Source organism: Pelecanus crispus, chromosome 5, assembly GCF_030463565.1.
Source record: "Pelecanus crispus isolate bPelCri1 chromosome 5, bPelCri1.pri, whole genome shotgun sequence".
Lineage (NCBI taxonomy): Eukaryota > Metazoa > Chordata > Aves > Pelecaniformes > Pelecanidae > Pelecanus > Pelecanus crispus.
In genome coordinates this window covers 53492974-53517537 of record NC_134647.1, presented here as the reverse complement: position 1 = coordinate 53517537, position 24564 = coordinate 53492974, and the positions used below count along the sequence as shown (strand labels likewise).

The 24564-nt window shown below is 51.5% G+C and overlaps 1 protein-coding gene across 1 annotated transcript in view; it reads left to right on the top strand.

The window, feature by feature from the left end:
- The first annotated feature begins 14574 nt into the window (after window positions 1–14574).
- ACBD6 (acyl-CoA binding domain containing 6) overlaps window positions 14575–24564 on the top strand; it is a 91791-nt gene continuing 81801 nt past the window's right edge. Inside the window, exons 1-3 of the mRNA XM_075710596.1 lie at window positions 14575–14784; window positions 21245–21309; window positions 21838–21934. Coding sequence (XP_075566711.1) covers window positions 14575–14784; window positions 21245–21309; window positions 21838–21934 — 372 coding nt within the window. The remainder of the gene's footprint in view (window positions 14785–21244; window positions 21310–21837; window positions 21935–24564) is intronic.

The window sequence follows — 24564 nt, the reverse complement described above, 5'->3', positions numbered from 1 at the left end:
GAGGATGAGGATGAGGATGAGGATGAGGATGAGGATGAGGATGGGATTGGGTGGGATGGGATGGGATGGGATGGGATGGGATGGGATGGGATGGGATGGGGATGAGGATGAGGATGAGGATGGGATTGGGTGGGATGGGATGGGATGGGATGGGGATGAGGATGAGGATGAGGATGAGGATGAGGATGAGGATGAGGATGGGATTGGGTGGGATGGGATGGGATGGGATGGGATGGGATGGGATGGGGATGAGGATGAGGATGAGGATGGGATTGGGTGGGATGGGATGGGATGGGATGGGGATGAGGATGAGGATGAGGATGAGGATGAGGATGAGGATGAGGATGAGGATGATGATGAGGATGGGATTGGGTGGGATGGGATGGGATGGGATGGGATGGGATGGGATGGGATGGGGATGAGGATGAGGATGAGGATGGGATTGGGTGGGATGAGATGGGATGGGATGGGGATGAGGATGAGGATGAGGATGAGGATGAGGATGAGGATGAGGATGGGATTGGGTGGGATGGGATGGGATGGGATGGGATGGGGATGAGGATGAGGATGAGGATGGGATTGGGTGGGATGGGATGGGATGGGATGGGGATGAGGATGAGGATGAGGATGAGGATGAGGATGAGGATGAGGATGAGGATGGGATTGGGTGGGATGGGATGGGATGGGGATGAGGATGGGGAGGGGATGGGATGGGATGGGATGGGGATGAGGATGAGGATGAGGATGGGATGGGATGGGGTGGGATGGGGCTGGGGATGGGATGGGATGGGATGGGATGGGATGGGATGGGATGGGGATGAGGATGGGGATGGGATGGGATGCGGATGAGGATGAGGATGGGGATGGGATGGGATGGGTTGGGGATGGGATGGGGATGAGGATGAGGATGAGGATGAGGATGGGATTGGGTGGGATGGGATGGGATGGGATGGGGATGAGGATGGGGAGGGGATGGGATGGGATGGGATGGGGATGAGGATGAGGATGAGGATGGGGATGGGGATGAGGATGAGGATGGGGATGGGGATGAGGATGAGGATGGGGTGGGATGGGGCTGGGGATGGGATGGGATGGGATGGGATGGGATGGGATGGGATGGGGATGAGGATGGGGATGGGATGGGATGCGGATGAGGATGAGGATGGGGATGGGATGGGATGGGATGGGATGGGATGGGATGGGATGGGTTGGGGATGGGAATGGGGATGGGATGGGATGGGATGGGATGGGGATGAGGATGGGGATGGGGATGGGATGGGATGGGATGGGGATGAGGATGAGGATGAGGATGAGGATGAGGATGGGATGAGGATGGGGATGGGGATGAGGATGGGGATGGGGATGGGATGGGGATGAGGATGAGGATGAGGATGAGATGGGGTGGGATGGGATGGGATGGGATGGGATGGGATGGGATGGGAAGGGGATGGGAATGGGATGAGGATGGGGATGGGAAGGGGATGGGAATGGGATGGGGAGAAGGGGAGAAATGCAGCAGGGAGAGTGGTGTGCGTGGGGGGAAGAGGTGAGGGGGTGGGGAGGTACCAGCCAGGGAAAAGAGAAACACTTGAGGATGGAGATGGAGGGGAAGAGTAGGAGAAAACACAAGAAAGATAAGTAAGAATTGAGGGAGGAGGGAAATTGGGCTGACAGGCCACAAAAAGCCAGGGGGAAGGAAAAGAAAGAGAAGACAGTGCAAAGGAAAAGGAGGAGGGGAAGAAAAAAGGAAAAAGTAAAAAAAAAGGGGCACTTGTCCAAAAGTTGCGTGATCACAAAAGCCTTTGCCCTAGCACCACTCGTCACGCTTACCGGCAGGGTGCTGTGTGCACCATGGCGGGGCTGGGGGGAGCAGGGAAACCCAGGGCAGGTGTAAAAGCAAGCCCACCCGCACAGGAGCACAGCTGCCCTGAAATACAGACACCCCCAGGGGCTGGAGGGTTTGGTACCCACGGCACTATAGCATGAGGGACCAAATTGGAGCTGTTTGGAGCAGGGCTGCAGCCCTCAGTTATCCCGGGCTTTCCCAGTAGCCCTAATCCTGCCCCTCCCCAATTCCCAGATTTTGGGAATTCACGGTGTGTAGGATTTGTTTTGGTTTTCCTTGAAGCCTCCCAACCTCCGGAGCTTTTTCCCATAGCCACGCCAGGGTGTTAAAGAAGCGGGGGATCCCATCCCAGCTGAAAGCCCATCCACGAGGCAGCGTTCCTGCCTGCCACCGGAGGCAGCTGCCGGGAGCATCGCTCCTACCGATGTCTGCAGGAGCAGCACCGGCCCACCCACCCGCAGAGCGCGTTTGCTTTGGTGATTTATCGGGGTCCTGTCACAGGCCCGGGGACCTCTGATTTGCGAGCGCTCTTACCCGCGCTGAGATTTACCCGGCAGCAACAGCGGTACATGCAGCAGCGATACTCACTGATACCATCTCTTAATTATGTTTGCAGAAAACCATTTAATGAGTAGAGCTTTAGTGCCCTTCATCTGAAACTTCACACTCAGCAACCTGCCCGGTGCTGACCTCAGCACGAGCTAACCGCTATGTCACAGCTTGACTTACATTTAGCAGGTCACCAGCTTTTTAGTGCATTACCTTTGCAGGCTTGTACCAGATAAAATCTCTCAGGGTCTGAGCCTGTTCCCACCACGATCAGTGGTATTGACTTCAGCAGGAGCAGACGCAAGGTGGGTCTTTGCAGCTTCGACCCTTTGAATGCCATCAGGCTTCCAGAGATAACGTGCAGCATGGGGGAGGAGAACAGATTAAGAAATAAATATTCTCTATTATTTGCTGGATTCATTGCTTGAAATATATACCGTGATGTATAATAAGCAAATAGCTTCTGATACGACAGCTTGCAAATTCAGCAACTGAAAATAACTGGTGATCCCACCTTCCCTTTGTACCTCGGAGAGTTTTTTACCCACCAATAAATGCTATTTATTTATTTAATACCAATAAATGTTATTATCTAAGACAGATGATAGCAGGGGAGGCAGAGCAGAGGCTGGACTTCTTACTCACCATTGTCATGTTCTCTAGCAACAGCTCCATTTAAATATCTGATTGGCAAAACCCTGCCTCATTATCAGACACGCTTTGGGACCATGCTTGGCATCGTGACAGTGTTTTGCTGCTCTGCTGAGACTCGGGGCTTTCCGACTCCTTGAAACGTTTCAAAACTCTCAGCTCTGTTCATCCAGGGGCTGGGGGAGGAAGGCAGGAAGGAATAAAGGACAGGCAAAGCCTTAAAGGAAAGAGGAAGGGCCACCGCTGCCTTCCACCGTGCCTTCTGCCTGCAGCCAGGCTGGAGGGCAGGCACGGGGAACGCAGGCGACACATCCCAGCCGAGGAGGGATGCCAATCCCAGCCGATCCTGGTCCCCGTGCCTCGGGTCTGGATCCTGGTCCCCACGCCTCGCTTGCACCAGGCTGCCACATTCCCCTCATCTCCCGCTCTTTTCCAGGAAAGAGTTTGCATTGTGATTTCCCCCCATGCTGTTGTAGCTAGGAAAAAATAAAAGAAGCGACGTTATTTGCATTTTTAAACCAAGCAAGGAGAAGTCGGGAGTGGGCTTTCTGCCAGTGCAGTCTGGCACTTGCTTTGTTGAGAGCATATAGAATAATTTATAAATAGCACGGTGGGGCTTTTTTTAAAAATATAATTATACTTTTAAAGATCCTGCATTGCTGGGGAGAAGGAGTCTTCAAAAGAGGCTTTAGAAAAAGAGTCTCGCAGAGAGAAAATTTTCTTTAATGGCATTCATAAAATCACAGAGGAGGGTTTTCCATAGCAGGAGACAATGCAGGACACCCACAGACAACCATTCCTACACCTCTCTTCCCACCTTCTCTCCAGGCAGCTGACTTTAAAGACACCTGGATATTTAGGGGCTTGATTTGTCATGGGAGGGGATGCTTTAGCAGCACGACCCTCCCTGGCCCCACGAGCAGAGCAGGACCCGCGGAGCCTGGACCACTGGGTGGGTCAACATCAGGGGGAGCTGGGAAGATAAATTCATCTCCTCTCCATTGAAACCAGAAGAAATAATGCCTGAGTCGGGGCAGGGGGGGAGCAGCGGTGTGCCCCTGACCTTGGCGTGGCAAAGCTGCTCTTTGCCGCCGGCCAGAGCTGCTCTGCAGAGGCAGCAGGGGCATCGTGGTGGGAAATGGCTCCTCTCCGCACCCTCCGCTGCCCTGCCCTGCCCTGCCCTGCCCTTCCCGGGCAGTGATTCCTGCTCCCGAGGGAGGAGCAGGAGCTTCACTGCGGCCGCTTGGAAAGGAAGGGGGGGGAATAAATAAACAGGGAAGTAAAAGCAGGTCAGGGGTGAGCTTGGCGTGGAACAATGAGGGGATTTAGTAAACCACCCCAGGAGATGCTGCCCTGCCTGCCAGGATCAATAGAGCAGCAGCCTTGGGCTTCGGACACCCTTGGCATCCGCTGGCCAGCCCCAAAAGCTCCCATTGTCTGCTTCATTGATACCAGTCTTGAGAAATGCAATCGATATATTGGATTTCCCAGAGACAGTGGTGCAAAATGCATAAATCCTCTGGCAGCTTGAGCTGAAGCTATTGATTTTTCATATATTTTCCCTCCACAACGGGTACTGGTGGAGGACGAAGGTGTGATAATGAGCATCAGGAGCTCGGGGGCGGGGGTGTCTGTCCCCAGGGCAGAGGCAGTGCACAGGGTCAGACGGCGAGCAGCGAAGCCAATCCACTGGGAATTGTTAGGACGTTTATACACCCAGGCAAGCTGCCTGCAGCAGGTTTTTTAAGCCAAGAGGAACAGTGGTTTTCAGGCAATAACAATGCACTGGATGGCCCTGATTCCAGCTGCAGGGATGTCGGTACGGATCCCAGGCTCTTCCAAGCACTGTCCCAGCAGCCATAACCTCCCGCATCTCTTCTGAGCAGGGTAAGATGATGCTTTCATCCCCATTTCAGCAGCAGCCAGGATGAGACCTGCCAGGAGGGGACGTGCCTCCCTCCACCTTGGCTGCAGGTGGGTCACTTTACCCGCCAGCTGAATTTGATCCACTGGGACTTGAGCCCATCATGGAGGTGGATTTAGGACTTGAGATCCCCAACAGCCAGCCCCATGTTGTGGGGGGCACAGGGATGGGGCAGCCCTGTCCCCAGCTGCCAGCTTATGGGCATGTGGGTCTGTGGGCTGTAACCATGCCCTGCCCGCCTTATTTATCGCCTCCCCTCCACTTTCCGGGGCAGAATTTGGCCTGTACATTGCTCAGCCAGTGTCAACGTGCCTGATCTTAAAAAGCCCAAGGTCGGGCAACAACGTACCCCTGGCTGCAAGCCTGCGTGTAGAGGCATGATTGCTACCGAAATGTGTAGGGATGCAGAAACACAGAGGAGAAAACCAAACCCGCAGCAGTTCCCCTTTGCTGGGAGCCTGCCCCGCGGGGGGAGCAGGGGGAGCAGGGCTGCCTCCGCTCATCGCCTGACACCCCTGAGCAGGCTGACCTTTCCCGGGCTGACTCACGACCGATATGTGCACGGCAGCGAGCAGGCGGCAGCTCCTTGCTGCTTGCATGTGTCCCCTCCGCTTTGCTTGAGACTGCAGGGTTGTCCTGCCTGGAAACCCGGCTGGGGAATAAGAAAAAAACATCTGCTGAGACAGTTTAGGTCAAGGTGCCCCTGCTTGGTTGCTTCCAGCCCCACTCCTGCGCTGTGAGGGGTGCCGTGTCCCCCACCACCACAGAGGGACAAGCTCCGGGGAGCTGTGCTGGTGGTGGCTGGGCCAGGGACTCACCGCGCTGTCTTACAACTGGGAGCAGATGGGGGGTTTCACACCCTTCACTGGCATGTAAGTGATTGCTCCTGGATCGTTTCCAATATATATATATATATATGTGTCTGGTTTAATTTATGCACGCTCGCTTTGTGCGAGCAGACAGCAGCTGACCAGTGGTTAAGAAAACTGAACACCCCGAAAAGGTCTAAAATTAGAGAAGAAACAAGAGCTGCTTCCTCCAAGCCCCGGAGCTGCCTGGGCTGCTTCCAGGAGAGCCCCAGGAAGAGCCTGTGACCTCCCTGCTCTGGCCCTGGGACTGCCCACTGCTAAATCCCCCTCCTCACCAGCTGCAGCTGAGGGGAGTGCAGCAGCTGTCCCCCCAGCACCTCTCCATGTCTGTGGCATTGCCCCGCGGTGCCCTGGGGCAGGATGGACCCTTATCCCTTCAGGATGTTTTCCAGGGGACAGGGGCTGGTAAAGTGCCAGGTGGCCTTGGGACCATCCCCATCCTGTTTACCCCAACCTCACTTGCCTTGTTAAACACACTCTCACCTTCCCATCACCATCCTGGCTGCTGGCCCCTTCCCAGGGGAATAAACCATGCGAGGAGGGTGAAAGGAGGGGGCCTCACCCCACCAAACAACGGGAAGGGACGTGACCTGGTGCAAGAAACAGCGTCCCCAGAGCTGCTGCTGCTGGCTCACACAGCCAATGCCATCGTCATGCCGGAGTCACGGCAGGTCGCAGAGGAAACACGAGATACTGGCGCATCTCGGTTTATCAGTGCTGCAGGCACCAAGCTGCCACAAGCACGATGAGGTGGCGGAGCGGTGCTAGCAGCAGCACCGTGCCCTTTGCAGGTCACTCGGGATGGGGAACCTGCCCGGGGGGGCTTGGCACCTCCGCAGGCAATTGCATCCCGTGAACAGGGTGGGCTCTGCAAAGCGTGCTGGGGAGCGGGGGGCACAGCTCCCACTGCTGCCCTATGTAGAAATCATAGAATCATAGAATGTTTTGGGTTGGAAGGGACCTTTAGAGATCACCTAGCCCAACCCCCCTGCAGGGAGCAGGGACAGCTTTAACTAGACCAGGTTGCTCAGAGCCCCATCCAACCTGACCTTGAATGTTTCGAGGGATGGGGCCTCTACCACCTCTCTGGGCAACCTGTTCCAGTGCTTCACCAAGCGGTGCTTTGCTTCTGTGAGCCCAACACACAAGTGACCAGCTCCCTCCCTCCCACTGCCCGGACAGGAGCCCACACCAAGCCGCTCTCTTCCTCCTTCTGCTCCAGAGCCAGCCGGATCCAGGGGTGTGGGGTGGGGGTGGGGGAACCACCCTTCTCTGTGCCACCCCCATGGTCGATGGGCTGTGGATGGACAAATGCTGGGGTGGTGCCTTGATGCTGGTACAAAGATGCTTTATGCTTGGCAAGTGGTCCATGCTGGGAAAGCAGATTAGACCACACCCCTGTGTGACACCATGCATCAGTGCAACCGCACGCTGGAGGACATGTCACTGGGATTCTCTGCACTAAACCTGCGTCCCTTAACCAGCATGTCTGTAATGGCAATAAAAAGCTAAGTGCAGGTGAGGTTGAGGTGTGTGGTAATAGCTATGGCAGAAATCTCCACAGCTGGCTGGACTTTCTGGGAATTTTTGGAAACCCTGCCATAACTTTGTGGTTTCCAAACAACCTCTGAACCTTATCAAAGTGCACAAAAGGCCACAGGCTTCCTATTTGCAAGGGCTGCCTGTGTTTTTTCCTAAAAACAACAGCCGCCCCTGCCAAACCTGGCTTGACCCTGCCTCTTGGGCTCCAAACCTTGCCACCGAGCCCTGCATCATGAGCACCCTTAGGGTCATCAGCTCCTGCTGATGCACCCAGTGTGTTGCAGGGGACAGACCTCGTCCACAGCAAGTCCATTTGGTGATCTCCTATGACAGTGCTAGGTTAGGTTATTTCTCCATGGAGGGTCCTGCTTGGCCTGGAAGGAATCGTGTGTCTCCAGGTCGCATTCCCTTATGCATCAGGGCTGGGTCTGAACTGTCCGTAGGTGCCGTAACACACAACTCCAGGTCCTGCAAAACATCAGATTGGAAAGAATCATTTAAAGCAAGTGGGATCACATCCCAAAAGTCCTTGTGCCACTGGGGCAGAGACTGAGAGGTGGCACAGCAGCTGGGTTCCCAGCCCAGCCATGGGCTGGAGAGCGGCTGGGCTGAGTTTGTGCTGGGGACTCCACATCTGTTCCCAGCCAGCTGCTTGGAAAACAACGGCTCTGATCTCTGATGGCAGCCACGGACTGGACACAGCCTGGCTTTGTCCTCACCATAGAAATTAGTCCCGGTGTTGCAAACCGCACGTATGCGGAAAGTCCCCCAGCATTTCTCAGTGCCTCTGATTGATGTCAGATTTGGCAAGGGTCGCCTCTACAGTCTGAGACCCCCGTCCTCCACAGTTCCTTCTCTAGCTCCAGATGTTGTTGTGATTTTATCATACATCTGGCAGGAATTAGGCTAAAAACCTTCCCTTGCACACAGGGACCACCAAATGGGCAGGGGCAGGGGCTCTGATGCCCAGGCTCATCACCAGCGGTGTGATGCAGAGGGGACGCCGGGTGAACCACTCCAGTTTTCCCGGTCAGGACACATCGCCCTGCAACCCGAGCCCTGCTCGCTCTATTTTACGGCCAAAACAAGCCATAAATCTCCTTCTACAGAGCTGGAAGGTGCAATAGCTTTTCTGTGGTGCAGGTTTTTCCTTGCACGACTTGTAGCATCACGTGAGGGAAATCTGTAAGTAAAAGTCAGGCTGGAGCCATTTATAACGGCAGGGCTGTGATTGTTACTGCTGACAGCGGCAATTACAGGCACTCCCTTCGATCGCTCCTTTCTGGGGGGAAGCGGAGCCAGCGCCAGAGCGGCGAAGGGGTCAGGAGCAGCTTTCCCAGAGCTGCGTCCCCTCTCTGGTGGACCTTGTCACCCACAGGCAGTGCTCAGGGAGGGTCTGGGGGAGGGATGTAGGATGGGGACTAACCCCCAGTAAAGAAGGTTTGGGGAGGGATGCAGGATGCTCCCCAGTAAGGAGAGCTCATTGAACACATCATCTGGTGCTCACCTCCATGGGCACAACATCAGCTGGTGCTCACCTCCTTGGGCAGGACAGGGGATTGCCCTGGGGCTGTGCAGGGACAGACAGCAGGTCCAAGCGCTTTCCAGGGAGAAATGCTGCTGGTGGCCCCAGATAACCCCAAGGTGGGCTGCAGGTGAGGGTAGCATCCCCGGCGGGTCACTGCCAGGCACATCTTGCCAACACTATGTTCTAGATCTGTGAGATGTCACAGTGGCTGGGGAGCTGCCAGGGGATTTGTGAGCCAGGTACCTGTGCCCGGTGCAACACTGGAGGGATGCACAGCCAGGCATGGCGTGAGCAGGGGATGGGCGGGCAGCAGACCTTGCCTGGGGGAGATGGAGAGCAAAATGAGGGACGTCTGTGGCCTTGCAGTGACAGGGCAGTGACAAATGGAGCCATTACTCGCTGTCTGCTGCTGCACGCGAGATGTGAGACAAGGGGGAGCTGGCAAGAGGCAGGGGAGCGTGGAGGTGGCAGCCCTGCAGCAGCCGAACTTCAGCGAGGCTTTCCTGCTGAACACCTCAGCTCTGTCTTCTCAACGCAGCTTCAGGGTTTCGCCTGTCTGAAAGAGAGCTAGATTTCATAATTAGCTTAGGTGAAAAAAAGAACCTTAAGAAGTGACTTTATTTGCTGTTTTCAATGAATAACACTTAGGGTTTTGTTTCAAAACTAAGGGCTCTGCTGCGGTTTTTGCACATGCATGAAAAAAGATGGGAAAGAGGATGGATAGAGCAGGAAGCTGAGTAAAGTGAAACAAAACTGAAGCTTTTTGTGTGTGTTTCACATCAAACAAAACACTCTGGGTCAGCCAAACTTAAATTTCTCCTTATGTTTTTCATTTGAATTTAGAAAACAAAATACCATACAAAATTTCATCTGACTGCCCCAAACTGAAAAGACTTAGTGGTGAGATATCTCTCTCCACGGAAAGATCCACTATTTGCACAGCTCCGGCTGCAACCTTTGAACCACTGGTCAGCTGCCTTGTTGCAACCACACTGTTGCTGATATCAGCCCAGCAAGGCTTCAGGCATGCTTGGGGAGCAGCGCTTGGCACCTGGCAGAGGAGTTTTTCCAACAGTGTTTAAGAGGTTTAATGATATGCCGGGGAGAGGGGAGATTTATGCACTTCTGAGGGGGTTTAGGCATTCCTTTTCCAGCGCCGCTACCAATTTGTATTCACCACGGCACAGGAATTTATGGAAGCAGGGAATCGATGTATTATTGATATCTAAAAAACCTATATGATGGATGTGCTAATTACATGCTTTTCTCCCAGATCCCCTTTATTATACACAAACAAAGGCCCCAGTGCTATAATGAATGCAGGTAAAATGTGCGATGGAGCTGAACTCTGCAGAGGTGATGCAAGCAGGGGAGACCTTGCTTATGTCAGGGCAGAGACCTTAGCCCTTTGTTTAGCTTCTTCCCTGGCTAGTATTGAATTTTAGTTTCCCGTTGCCTATGATTCCATTTCCATTTCATGGAAATCACCTCCCTTGTCAGGGACAGGGGGGCATGGCTCTTGTAGCCATGCTGCAGGCTCCTGGCTGCTACAGCATCTATTTGCTCCCAAAAATATTGAGCGGGGTGTGCATTTGCTCTGCCTTGCTAACAGGAGACACATGCACAGGATGAAAAATGAGCAGGTTTTTTTCATCTCTCTGCTAAAGCAGTGAGGGTGTGGAGTAGCGGGGCAGTGGTCGGTGGTCACCTCCCCTCCTCCCTCTCCCACTGCAGGGTGAAGTTGAGCCAGGTGCTGTGACATGCATCGTGCGTAGCAATACATGTAAAAAAATCCATATTCCAGACGGAAATCACAGCTCGAGACAGGCACATGCTGCCCCATCCCTGCCTGAAGAGCCAGGCGCTGCTCCAGCCCGGGGTGCATTGCAAGCCCTCCTCCTGCAGGTCCGGGCAGGGAAGGATGGCTCTGCTTAATGCAGGGAGGTGGCTGTGCTCCAAGGTCTGCTTTCGGCACATGGAACGTGGGGTCTGGGGAGCGATCAGAGCGGTGAAAGGTCCTTCTTGGCGCAGGACCTGGAATAGATGCAAGAGGTGGTAGCACCATAGAAGAGAAGGCGGGATAAAGCATGGAGCCCAAAGCATCGCACTGGCGTGTCGCCTGCCAGAAACTCATGGCATGGCTTGGTTTTTCGCAGTGAGGACTTTGTGATCTTGGGAGCCAGGGGAAAAGCTCTTGGCCATCAGCTTCATGTCACGCCAAGAGGAGGCTTTGGCAGGCAGCTGCCACCCTCACAGCTCCAGGCTTCATCAGTGGGCAAAGTCTGGCCCAGCCTGGGGGTCCTTGGCTTTGCAGGGGGCTTGGTGGTGCCCCATGGGGATGTTTGGCAAAGGCAAAGGCTCAGTCAGGAGTGAGTCTCCCCTCGGTCCTTCCTGTGCCCTGTGCATAGGAACTCCCACACAGGGATGGTTGGAGGCATGATGGGGAGGAGGCTTCTCCCACCGGGGCACAGGTGGCAAATCTCCCAAGAAGGAGCAATGAGGAAGACAAAGAAGACAAGAGGAGTGGGATGAGGACACACGCAATGGGTAGCCCGGAGGAGGTCAGGAGACAGGGGGGGACATTTATTAACCAGAGGTGCAGCTCTGCCTGCGGTGGTGGTGACGTGTGCCGGGTCAAGGTGTGCTGGGGGCTGTGCCATGGGAGGGGAGCATGCCCAGGTTCCCTCTGTTCCCCATGTCCCTCACCCTCGGGAGGGCACAGACGTCCCCAGCCTGCAGCCTGCTCCTCCTCTGTAGGCAGGTGCCTCCTGCAGTAAAATGCATGGCCACAAACAAACCAGCTCTTAATTGCCTCTTTCTCCTTTTGTTGTGGAAAAAAAAATGTAATCATAGCTTGGCTCACAGGGATCCCTTCAGATGTTGCGTCCAGGCTGCCGGGGGTTTGGTGTGCGCATTGGCCTCTGCCCTCTGCAGAGGGACAATGACAGGTCTCCAGGCTGACCGGCAGGATGGATATGATAATTATGCAGGGATATTTTTTCCCTTCTCGGCACTGCTAGTCACAGCCTGTTATTGTGCCTCTGCGATCCCAGCATGGGACCTGGGGCTGACCTACACACGCAGCTCGTGCAAGGGCCCTGCATGATTTTCTTTACCGCTCAGTGCCCTTAATGCTTCTGGTTTTGTGTGCTCTGCAGTCAGGGGCTGGGAGAACGGGCTGAATTTGGCCTGGCTCATACTGGGATGACTGGGGCTCCTCCAGCCCTGCACTGCGTCATGTTTGCAGGGGGTTCTTGGTGCATCCAGCACAAGGGCATTGGCACTGGCATCCCCTGAGCCCTGGTCCTGCCCTCTCCCAGGCTGCTGGGGATGAGCAACTAAATAAACATCATCCCGCAGAGCAGGCACAGCATGTCTGAGCCCAGCATCCCCATCCTCAGTGTTTCCATGCCAGGCTCCTAAAACCTCCACGGGTGCTTTGCATCAAACCTGCTCCCACGCCTGCCAAAGCGAGGGGGTGGAAGGAAGGATCAGGCCCTCGGTGCAGTCACTCTTTTAAAAAAAGGCAAGGAAAAAGTGAGATAGATCTAGTAGGAGCTGAAAGTGCTCTAGCGAAGAAACCCAGCAAGGTAGCAAGGCCTCTCTCACCATGGAGACGAGGCGGAGAGCGTGCAGAGGCTGTGCGCTTTGGTTAATTTGCTGCAAGTACTTTTTCCAAGCTATTCAGGGAGGGTTTCATCCTGCCAGCCTGCCCTTGTGCCTGTCCCTTGCTGAATGCCGGCAGGCTTGCACCACGCGATGCTTCGCAATGGCGAGCGGGGCTGGTCAGGGTGATGCAGCCAGCTGGATGGAGATGATCAGCTTCTGGTGGAGAGCGGGGCGGGGGGGGGGGTGCGGCAAGTTCGCTGTAAATATTGCAGTCTGTTTATGAGGCTAGGTATTAATCACGCACTGGAGAGGAGTTGTTATTTTTTATTTGCAAGCCGCAGAGCCAAGCTGTTTCCATCTTTCGCCCCACTCCTGGTTTGAGCAGGGGCTTCATCCCCTCCGCACAGGCAAGGGGGCTGCAGGGGCTGCAGACCCGCTCGCAGGGCACCCTCCGTCTCTTCGGCAGGCAGTCCCAGGCAGAGTGGATGCTTGCAGACACTCTCCCTGCTCCAGCACAGCTGAGCCCATCTCCGCTCTGGTACTGGGGGCCACACCTCCCTCTTGCACGGGTTGGATGCTCTGTGCAGGGCTATGGTGTAGCCATGCTCCCGCAGTTGGACCCTGACCCCCTTCTTGTATGTACAGCCCAAGGACAGGGACATTGCCATGGCTTGGTGGCCCGGTGGGAGAGTGGTGGTGGCCCTGCAGGTCCATGTCTAGGGGCTCCAGTGATGCTCCAGCTTGCTGCCCTGGCTGTGCTGGGGCTTTTTTCCCCCTAAATAAAACCCCCTGCACCCAGCGAGGCAGGGAAGAGGCTGTGAAGGGAGTAAGTGAATAAAAGCCAGCTTATTTCTGGCTGTGATGTAAGGTCTCTTTTCCGCAGCTCCTGCATTTCCCCCTGCAAGCCCCAGGACGGAAAGACGGGTGCGTGCATTGCTCACAGGCTGCGTGAATGAGTCTGTAGTGTCTGGGACGAGGCCAGGAGACCACAAGCAGCCCTGTGGATGGACCACATCACGCGTGGGACGCACCTTCATCCTCATCCTCGTGCCTAGGGGAACGAGAGGAGTGCACCCAACACCCAGTGCTTTGGAGCAAGACGGGGACCTCCAAAACCACAGTGCAAAACCCCAGCTTGCTGCTTGCCCCTCTTCGCCTCAGTGTGCCCACCCATAAGACGGGGTCACGCTGTGGGGCAGCCCCCCACGCGTGGGGAGCAGCGCGCCCCGGCCGAGGCGGCCGGCGGCCGGAGGAGGAGTGGGTCGGGCAGCTGCCAGGATGGCCAAGGTTTCCCCGGGGGACTCAGGGCTGCCATTTGCTGAGGCCGGGGGTGGAGGAGGGAGATGGACTCGACAGCTGTGCCAGGGAGGGGAGAAACTTTCCGCCCGAAGTAGATACCGGGCTAAATATAAACCGCCGTTGGGATGGCGCTTGGCCGGGACCCCCGGAGCGGCGGGCAGGGCGGGCTGGGCCGCCACCCGGCACCCTGCGCCCGCATCCCCGGAGGATGCTGGCTGCGATCCGGCACCCGCCGTCCCTCCCCGGCCGCCACCGAGGGCCGCGGGTTCCCCCCTCCCCGCCCCGCCCGGCCCGGCCCGGAGCCGCGGGCGGCCTGCGAGTGCCCTCCAGCGGCAGCGGGGACGCGGCGGGTGTCGCCCCCCCCCCCCCAGCCGCCGCCGGAGCGGTGGCACCGGCCCCCGGGACAGGACCTCGGGGGGCCGCGGGTCCCAGCCAAGGGCAAAGCGGGGTCTGGGGGCGCGGGGTGCGGGGGGGGGGGGGGGGGTCACGTTTGGCAAAGGTTATAAAAAGTTTGAGGGTGCGGGCAGCCCCCTCGTCGGGTGTTCGTGTTTAATCGCCATCAGCAGAGCCGCGGGCGAGAGGTTATAGAGCCGAGCTTAGGGGACGTGCCTCCCGCTCGCCGGCCTGCGGCTCTGGGACCCGCGGCCGCCCCGGAACCCTCGGGCGCGGCGCGCGTTTCCCGCGGGCGGCCCGGCCGCGCGTACCGAGGCGTGCGGGGGACCGGCGCGGCGGCGGACCGGGCGGGCGGTGGGCCGCCATGGCGTCGCCCCCGCTGGCGGCGGCGGCGGTGGTGGCGGCTGCGGCCGGGAGCGGCGGCGAGGCGAGCTCGGGCTCCGAGGAGACGGGGACGGCGCCGTCGGGCCGCGACCTGGCCGCGCTCTTCGAGCAGGCGGCCGAGCGGCTGCCGGCGCTGCTGCCCGCCGCCAGCAAGGAGCAGCTGCTCTACCTGTACGCCCGCTACAAGCAGGTGAGGCGGGACCGGGGCGGGGCGGCCCGACCCGGCCCGCGGCCTGGGCCCCGGCACCCCGCGGCCAGCGCCTGGCTGCGGGCGGCGTGGGGGCCGGCCCGGTAGGCGAGTGGCCGGGCCTGGGGCTCTCCCGGGGCCGCCGGCCCGGGGCCTGGGCGGCCGCTGCACAAGACGTGGCGATGCCGAGTGGAAAAAGTTGTGTCGGGGGATGTGGGAAACATGGCTGCGGGGAGCCTGCTGTCCGGCACAAAGTTCGGTGCCTCTGGCTTCGCCTGTGGTGAAGGTAGACGAAGCCTGATGGGACGGTCGTGTTAAATGCATCACTAGTTCTGGTTCCTCGCCTTTCCCCTCGGTGCGGATAGGCCTCACGCCGCGCCGCTCGCCTCTGCTGCGGAGACATCGCTTTGGCTTCAGCGGGCTGCGTGGTGGATTGCAGCCGGGCGCTGGTGTGGAGGGTTTGGCCTTTGTTCGCTGGCTGTGACAGGTCACCGGGGGCTTGGTGGCCTGTCCCCGCGTCCACTGAGTCTTTGTGGGGTGACTCCTCTGGGGAGCACAGCTGCCTCGCCTGCGTCTGCCGGGCTCCCTGCGTATGCTGGGTGACGAGGCCGCCCAGGCAGGCTGGAGAAGGTGACCGAGGGGTCTGTGGCGCAGGACTAGCGCTGGTGCTCACCTCCCCGTTACAGACATCTGCAGCAATGACCGGGTGTGAGCATTAGGCCTTTGGGGTTTTGATGCGGCCACACGAAGGACGTGCCTGTGCAGATCTGTCTGTGGAGGGCCTTAGAGTGGACTGGGAAACTCAACTGGTTGGTTTGAGTTATAATGTTGAACGTGACTCCTTTTCCCATTCAGTCCCTGTGAATTGAGCAACCTCTAGGATGCATTCATGTGGGAATACACAATGTGACTTTTTTGCTACTCCTGTGGGAGAATTTATGTAAAACAAACCAAAAAAGTACCAGTTAAGATACGAAGGACTGTAATAATCATCTAAACTGGAGAAACAGAAAAATCATAAGTATTGTTTCACCTGGAAGACTAAAAAGTACAAATATAACTCAGGTGTGTGGCAAGAGATGCTGCTTTGACTTGAAAACTGAATGTGGAACTGAATCCCACCTGTTTGGATTAATGGTTGAAGTTGAGTGTGCACATCTTCCCCACGGTTTTCCTCCCATATGGAATACCCTTGTCCTACTACTGCCACTTATAAGTGCTTTGATTTTTTAATTCAATATTTAATTATTCTCTAAGCTCCTAGGCTGTGGTTTGTGGACATTAATTGTATTAAAAGCAGACTGGTCACGTGAGGTTTTGTTTTCAGATTTTTCTAGTGTTTAAACAGGTCTCCAGGTTTCTTTGTCCCTTTTTAAGAAAAAGGAGGGTAGAGGAAAAATACTAGGAGAACTTTTAAGAATAACAAGACCATGCCTAGGATGAGATGAAAAGAAAGGGTGCTTTTTCGCTTCTGTAATTTCTTGTCTGTATTCTCAAGAGATTTGTTGCAAATAACCTCTTCTTTTTCGCTCTGTTGCAAATGCTGTGTAACTGTCCTAGGTGGAAATGGGAAGACATTACTTGCATATCAGTTTGTGATTGACGACAGACTCCAGAGGGTTTCCTGGTGTTACAGAGTGTAAGACCAGTAAGGTGTTTAAAGTTCAAAATTACTTAAATCAGAAGCTGTTTCACAACAGTTTTGATACAAGTCAGAAAACGCTGATAATTAACACTGTGTCGGCACAGATTTCAAGTTGGCTTCAGCTGAAGGGAACAGGGCACTTCTGTCCTCTTCTCCACTGTCCCTCTTGTCCCTGGCCAAGCAGGATGCAACAGCAAATGCCTTCGTGCTCCTTGGTTTCAGGCTGTGCTTGGCTCCTGGGTTTCTGTGCCTTTGGCTGCTCAGCGCTGTCCAGAAAGGTGCCATCCCTGTTACACAGTGCCTGGGAGGGCAGCACTGGCAGTGGAGACGGGGGAAGTTTGCTAGCACAGCTACTGCAGGATTATGCTCTGCTAACTTTGAGTTTTGCAGCATTTTGTGCTTTAAATCAAAACGAGGGTGCTTAATGCAAGTTTTCTCTATTTAATTATAGCAGCTGTATCAGTATGCATAATGGGCTGCTAATATATTACTCCGGTGGACAGTAGTATTGCTAGCACACAGAAGGTGCTGACTCAGATCTGTCCACTGTCCTTGATTTGGCATCCTTGTCTTTCCTCAGTTTAGTGTTTTATGTCACTAAGGGATTTGATTTAAGGTACAGCACCATCATAAAAGAGGTGACAGTAACAGCTGAACTCTCTGTTAGAATACTGTATATTATTTATTTCAAACTGTTTGGGTATATAGGCTTTTTCCTGGAATTTTATTACCTTTTATTGGAGGCCATTTCAGGATTTTATTACTTTTCTCTCTGATTTTGTTTATGTGTCAGAGACTTGAAAATAAGGGAATTGCTTAGTTGTCATCTCCAGGGAGGTTTTTAGAAGATGTTGCTGAGTTTACGACTCTCCCCCAGAACAGGAGTTAGAACAGACTAGTCAGTAGGGCTCTGGACTGGGACTGATTTTTTTTGTTCCTCCCCCTACTTTCTGTGTGGCTTTGGGCAAATCACTTGTCTGTGCCTTGAGTCTGTAGTGGTAAAGCGAAGATAGCACTTGCCTGTTGTGTTGAGGATGCAAAAAACTGAGGTTCAGAAACTGTAGTAATGGAGACCAATGTAGTGGTCATCATTCAGGGAGGGGAGGGAATCCAGAACTTGCTGGAAATTATCAGACTGAAAAAAACCTGCCCTGCCAGGAGGATGTGCCAGTGCCTAAGTAAATGCTGAGACGTGCAGGCAAGCTGGAAATCCAGTGCTCTTGGCAGAATGGGCCTTATGCTGTCTCTGAGTTTAGGTTCAAGAATATAACCCCATTTTTGCATGATGTCTTTCAAATATTTTTAGAACATGATGCCACAAATCTGCCCTGAACACTGGAGTTTCTGCCTGCAGCTCCCTGTTGCACGGAGCGGTGTGATGGCACTGGCTCGGTGTTAAGGGAATCACTCTCTGTCTCTCTGGAACGTACAGCCCCTTGGTCATCAGGGCCAGGACCCCTTGCCTTCTGTGGCTGATGTTTGCTTGTTCTTCCTTATGCCCCAATTTCAGTCAGTTGAGTACAAGGCTTTCCCATGGGTTGGGGCAGGTTAATGGGGCAGAGCTTTGGGCAGGAACAGGCAGGAATTCCTGTCTTGGCACAGAAATTCAGCTTACTTGGCCTGCGTACAGTTAGAGCTTAGTCTTGCTGTCCATGGAGGCGAGTTCTGTTCTTGTTACTACTCCATAGGGAGGCTGCAAATACGATTCACCTTACAAGATTTACAATCAGGTAAGAATGTTTGGCTGGAACTCCCTGCTGTATAAATGTATTAGTTGAAAAACTAGCAAAGAGCTGTTTTACTACCACCACCACCAGGGATGGGGGGGCAGGGATCTGTTGTGGAGTAGTGTGTAAGGAGAATCTCAAGGTTTCTCACAGTCTGGACCAGCAGATGAAGTTGTATGGAGATCGTGTGCAGCACTAACACATCTCTGAGCGTCTGTCTATCTAAGCGTTCTTCTGAATGTTGTGACCTTCAGCTCACGGGTGAAGACTTCATCCAAGGTTTCTAAATTTCCATTTTGGCCACAAATGGAGATGTCTGCAGACGCTTCCCATTTGGAGCTGCCTGGGTCATCTTTGTACAATTCATGAGCATAATGCCTGCAGGCGACTCTGCATGCAGAAGCAATACGAGGGAAGTATTTAATGCATTCTGGCTGTCTTTTTTTAATGCAGCTGATGAACTGTAAATGAGGAGAGCTAAGCATCAAGTGACCAGTCAGCCCTCTGGAGACCATCAGTAATTATTTTGTGGACACAGAATGAGAAACTCTGACTTGAAATACTAATACGGGCTCTTGTCTTTCTGCTGGTTATGGAGAAAAACAGCTTTTGAGGCCCTCCAGGGAAGTAGTAGGAGGACAAAATTCCCCCACCCCCCCCAGTATTTGCCATGAATTTGTACTGGCATATTTAGCTAAAACTCCCCTTCCTCAGCTCTCAGGCTCGGATCCCCTCTAATGTTAGATTCCTGGTTGGTTTCTGCTGCATTATGGAGTCTTGCAGCAAAAAGAGGGAAGCCAAAACCTTTATTTTGTTCTTTCCAACAAACCCATTGCAAGCCTTTTTAATATATCTTAAAATAGCAAACAGGGCACAAGTGCACTTTTTTCCCCCCTCTTAATGGATGAAATTTAACTACTGTTCCTTGATTTGTATTACTATCGATGTTACTAACAGTCTTTCCGACACTGGAACAGCTTTTGAATGCCAAATCTGAAGAGAGGAAACTGCTGTTGTGTTTTGATGATGGTAGTGGAAAATTAATATTAAAACAGATGAGGGTTTTTTTTATCTAACTTGGCCAATTTTTGCAGGTCAGACATTGCACTAAAGAATTGCCAAGCAGGCATTTTCCATACAGATAATGAATTTGCATTTTATTTCCATGTTTGTTTTGATTTTTAAAACAAGTGGTCCAGTCCACCTCTGAGCACAGCAGAAAACATCTACAGTACAACATGAATCGTGACTGATTTATAGGACTTAACTGTTGCTAGCCCTTTCTCCTATTTGTCCGCAAAATGCAATATGTTGTTTTAAAGGCCCGCTAAGGTATTCTAATTTGAATGAATTGCTCACTGGGAGACAGTCAGATGTACAGAAAATTAATTTCAGTTACAGTCGCTCATATCCTCTAACACTTTAAATGAAAACATAGTGCAACTAATAAATATCTCTCAGCATGGGCATGCTCTCTTTAAAGCCTGATTAATGATTCCATCCTCAGCATAAAATCCCCACCCTGTTAAGGTGAAGAATTGTTAGTTGATTTAAGCACTTCACCTGCCTGAACACTTGTACATATTTCATAAAACATTTGATGAATGCAGTTTAGTTTTGCTTGGCTAACAAAATGTTCAACCAGCAGCCTTTGCCCACCTCTAGAACATACCTGTGCTCCCTCCCTGGGGTCTGCTTAAATACCCCATTTGTGCTGGGCTTCCTTTGCACTGGACTGTACCCTGTGTTATGGGGACTTGCTGTGATAACTCTTTTCCAGGGGCTGTTGCATTTTGAGCTGTGGTTCTGCTCTGGACTCTGGCTTCTACAGTCTTTCATCATCCCTGTGGGATATATAGCACTTTCATTTTAAAAAAAAAAAAATCCATTTATTGTGTAAATTCATTCCATATCACAATTATATTTTCATTTCAGTTAGATTCATTTTACTAGTGACGCCTGTGTGCAAAGGGCTTTGTTTTCTAGAAGAAAGGGGTACTGATAACAGCCAGATCTGGTGGGCCCTGACCCGTGTTCCCTGGCTCTTCCAGGCAGGGACAGAGGCACATTCACTTATACGTTCTCCTGAGCTGACTTCAACAAAATACCTGTGTTACCCAAATCTCAACCTGCTAATTGTTCTGTTCTTGAGGCAGTTGTCAGCGCTGGCCTCATTGCAGGAACGTGGTTGTGCCTTTGGAGCCCTGAGCAGGCGTAGCCTCTGTCAGTCCTCTGCATTCCCCTTCGTGGGTGAGCTTACGGAGGAGATAGGGCTGCTAGACTTCCCTGCAGTGAGAGGAAGGGCTTTGTATTTGTCCCATCAGTACACTACCCTGTGGAAAACGGTCTGAATCCCACTGGCACTAAGTCCATTTTACACTGGCTATAAGATTTTTTCCATATATCTATTCACCAGTTCTGGCTCGTTCCCTTGGTTCCTTGCGTTTCTTATTTCTCCCCCGCCGTTTTAATTTCTGGCTTGCTTCTGACAGACTGGTTCATCTCCGGCACTCAGGCCTTGACTTGTCTCTTGCGCAGTGCTTCCCATGCAGCCAGATGCCTCAGAGCACATTCAGAAGCTGCTTGGCATTCCTTTGCTCTGAGTTTGTCCCCTTGCCTTCCAGAGGACCTTGAAAATAATTAAGCAAAGTCTGTTTACTTGAGCTTTGTGCGGAAGCAGGTGAATTTCAGCCTTAATGAATAATCATCTCTGTAGAAACCCTAATCAACAGAATTTTTCTTGATATTGGTGGAGGATGAGGCATTTGGCTGGGTAATAAACATAACATTAAGTGAGAAATCACTTGCTGGTTATCCCTGTTGGGTAATGCATGCAAAAGGAATGAGCTGCATAACAAAATTGCTTCCCTTGCATCACGCAAAGAAAACACAGGGATGCAGAGGTGCTAATAACTGCGAGAGTGCTAAAATGGGGGTAAGATGGGGTTGACTTGTGTCAGTTCTTTCCCTCAAAAACCTTTCCTCTAGCATAAGAACAAAATTACCCTGAAACCATCAGAACCCAGTATTTCCTTATGCAAGTCCCCTTCCCTTCGCTTTGTTCTAACAGAAGAAAATTTCTTTTCCTTAGGTGAAATTTGGAACCTGTAACACTCCCAAGCCAAGCTTCTTTGATTTTGAGGGAAAGCAGAAATGGTAAGAGGAAATCCTTGTAACTCCTAGCAATTTCTGGCTCTACTTTTTTGTTTCATCTTGTCTCATCTGTTGACATTATGAACCTAGAGGATGTCAACTCTGAGAGTCTGCCGCTGAACTGGCTTTAAAATCCTTTGTTTAATAGGGAAATGTTTGCTGCCATGCCTGATGCAGACATGAAACACCAGGCTCCTGTATTTACCTTGTTCATCCAGAATTAGCCTGCATACAACAAAAATTTTGTGAAAATAGCTACAGCTTTACGAACAGCTTGACTTTGTGAACACAAACTATGTTCCAGCCTGGATCAGGATCCCCTGAAAGATCCTTTCACAGTGGAGTGCTGCACTGACAGTAGCCATTCATGGCTTCAGAGAAAAGTTGACCATTTCAAACTGAATGAAAGATGGCTTTGCACCCCCTGAAAGTGTTTAGATGAATCTGTTCACTGTGTTCCACTGATGACACTATGCAGACACATTGTGCTGTCTCTCAGTGGCTTGCTTGATGTTTTGCTCTCTCTCCTAGGGAGGCTTGGAAAGCCCTGGGAGACACCGGCCCTCATCAAGCTATGCAGGAGTATGTTGCTACAGTGAAAAAACTGGACCCCAGTTGGAATCCACAGGTAGGAAACATGAAAATATTGTTCAGAAAACAAACCAGCTTTTGTGTCTCTGCAAAGCTAACAATGGTTCAGCTTCACACAGGTTTTAATTGCTGCATGGCAAACTTCATTTTTGAGCAGATTAAAGTCTAAATTCGCTTTTAAAACTCCCCTTTTGTTATGACTGAAACATGAAGAACCATCTCTTTCATTCATAATTATCTTCATTACAGTGAGCGCATGCACAGGGTTGGTTTGGCTATAGTGATCTAATTTATTTTGCTTTTATTGGTTCATGCTGTATTTAGCATGTAAAGATACTTTTTATCCTTTTCTCATCTTTCTCTTTTCAACTACTATTTAAATGTTGATCAATACAAAGTAATCTCCATGAAAGTGACATGAACTGAATGATCAATTCTAAAAATGTTTCCTTTTTGTTTCGATGCAGCAAATTACCAAATCTGATTATGATTAGGTACTCCAACATAACAAGTGTGTTTGTAAGTCCTGTATGTGTGTGTTATAGGGAGACTGTACTGTCATTTTAATTAATCTGTCTTTCATCTGGCAGGTTTATTACTTGATTGAATATTTAAGGATATCTCCCTGTTTATAGACTGATTTTTATACAATTTTTAAAGAGGATTGCTCTTCAGAAAAAGTATTACCTTTGATTGGAGATAGAGTGGAGATACTTCACTAATAGCAAAATGCTGAAGGCATGGTAATTTCTTTTCATGGTAGGAAATTGATTCTTTTTTGGTCCTGTGCTTTGGAAGCAAAATCTTGTGTGAGCACAAGCCTATGAATCAAGAATTTGATTCTCAGTTGTCTCCCGATGCTGTTCTGGAGACATAAGAGTAATTGTTTTTTCTTCACTAGTTCACGTTTCAAGGTGTTGGTCCTGTTTTTGCAGCAAAGAAATACTGTAATTTAGAGGAAACCCTTGTTAATGCCCTTGGGGAAAATAGTTTTATATGCTGTGCAGTTAGCAATATGCTGTGAAGTGCAGTTAGCAAAAGCTAGCTGCATGCTGTGTAAATTCTTGTCCAACCAAAAATTCTCTTACAGAAGTAAAATAATTTTAAAAGAATCCATGTATGATTCTGAATTAAGAAAGTGTCTAGCAGTGTAAAGTGAAACATATGAATATTCATTAAACAATGAAAAAAAATAACCAAAACACCCAACAATTTCCTGAATTTTTATGGGTAGAGCTTCTGTTCGTTAAAAAGACTTCTCATTCATGGTGACAAGCTTAGTTTTGGGTACTCCCTTCACTTTCTTGCCTCAGAGAAATACTTATTGTCACAGGTGTGACCTTCAGGTTACAAAGCTGTCAGCTAGGAAAGTGGAATAATCTGTTAGTTTTTTTTTTTTTTTAAAAAAGCAAGCCATATAACAAACAAAGAATGGTTTGCAGCACTGCTCTTCCCCTAAGGTGAGGAATGAATGTGTGTGAGCATGTCTCTTCCCATTGCTGTCCTTGCATAAGCATGTCCCCAGGACTCGGTAGAAACTGGGTGGTGGGTAATGCTGTTGCACCAGCATGTTTGCTCATTTGTGTGTTGCTCCATCCTTCCCTTTTTGAATAGTTGATGAAAGAAGTGTGGGCTTGCAGGAGGAGAGCAATGCTGGAGCTTAAACAGAAGTTCTGTGAAGATGGCAGGGCTGAGTTGTCAGAGTGGCTTAAAGCACTGTGGTTTTTCTTTCTTCAGCTGCTTTTGTTGCAGTATTTCAGCAGCTGTGCTTCTCTCACTCATGTAACTGTGCATGTATTTCTTGACTGTTTGAAGCCAATGATTTTTTCCTCTGTGTGGTCTCGGTGCATAGAGCTGTAATGCTGAGGAAAATCCGTAGGGCGTTTTCTGGTTTACTGTCCCTGCACCATTGCACAAGTGCCACATTTCTTGTCCTCCCTCTTTGTTTTTCCTGTGCCTTGCCCATGACTGAGCTGGAAACCTGTTAAGAGTCTGAGTGTTTTACGTTGAAGGAATATGCTCAGGTGCAGACAGGCCTAGCAGAGGAAGCTACACTAGCAGAGAATGTAATTGAAAAGTTAACATTAAAGTACAGGTGACATGGCTTTCTTTAAAAGAAGTCACCTGTCCTTCCTACTACATCTTCCTTTTAATTCCGCTTTTATATGACCAGAATGCTATCAGAAGTCCTCTCACTCTGGTCTGTCTCATACTGCTCTGTACTTCCCACCCCCCCAACCCCGCCCAAATCCACCTTCTAGAACCACGAGAGGGAGCTCTGTTCTTTAAAATGATGGAGATGCGTGTGTCAGGGGATGAAGATAAAATAGTTATTTTAGTCTTCAAATTTCAAATTGGATTTATAGAAAAGATCTGTGGGTACATTACAAGGTGCTTCATCACTGTCATTGTGTCTCCTTTACATGCTCATCTGCTGGGTTCCTTTGAATTTTTCTTACGTTCAGTAGATCATGAATGAAATACTCCTAGTATTTGGTTAAAAGCAGTATAAAGTGCTAGGTACAAATTTTGAAAAGTTCGGCTTTCAGATCATTATGAATCATAAATAGTAATTACAGTATAAGGGTGTTGACTTTCTTATTGTGCAGCTTCATGAATTTTGCTATTGTAAAGCTTTCTCAATATTACCTGCATATTTTCTCCCCA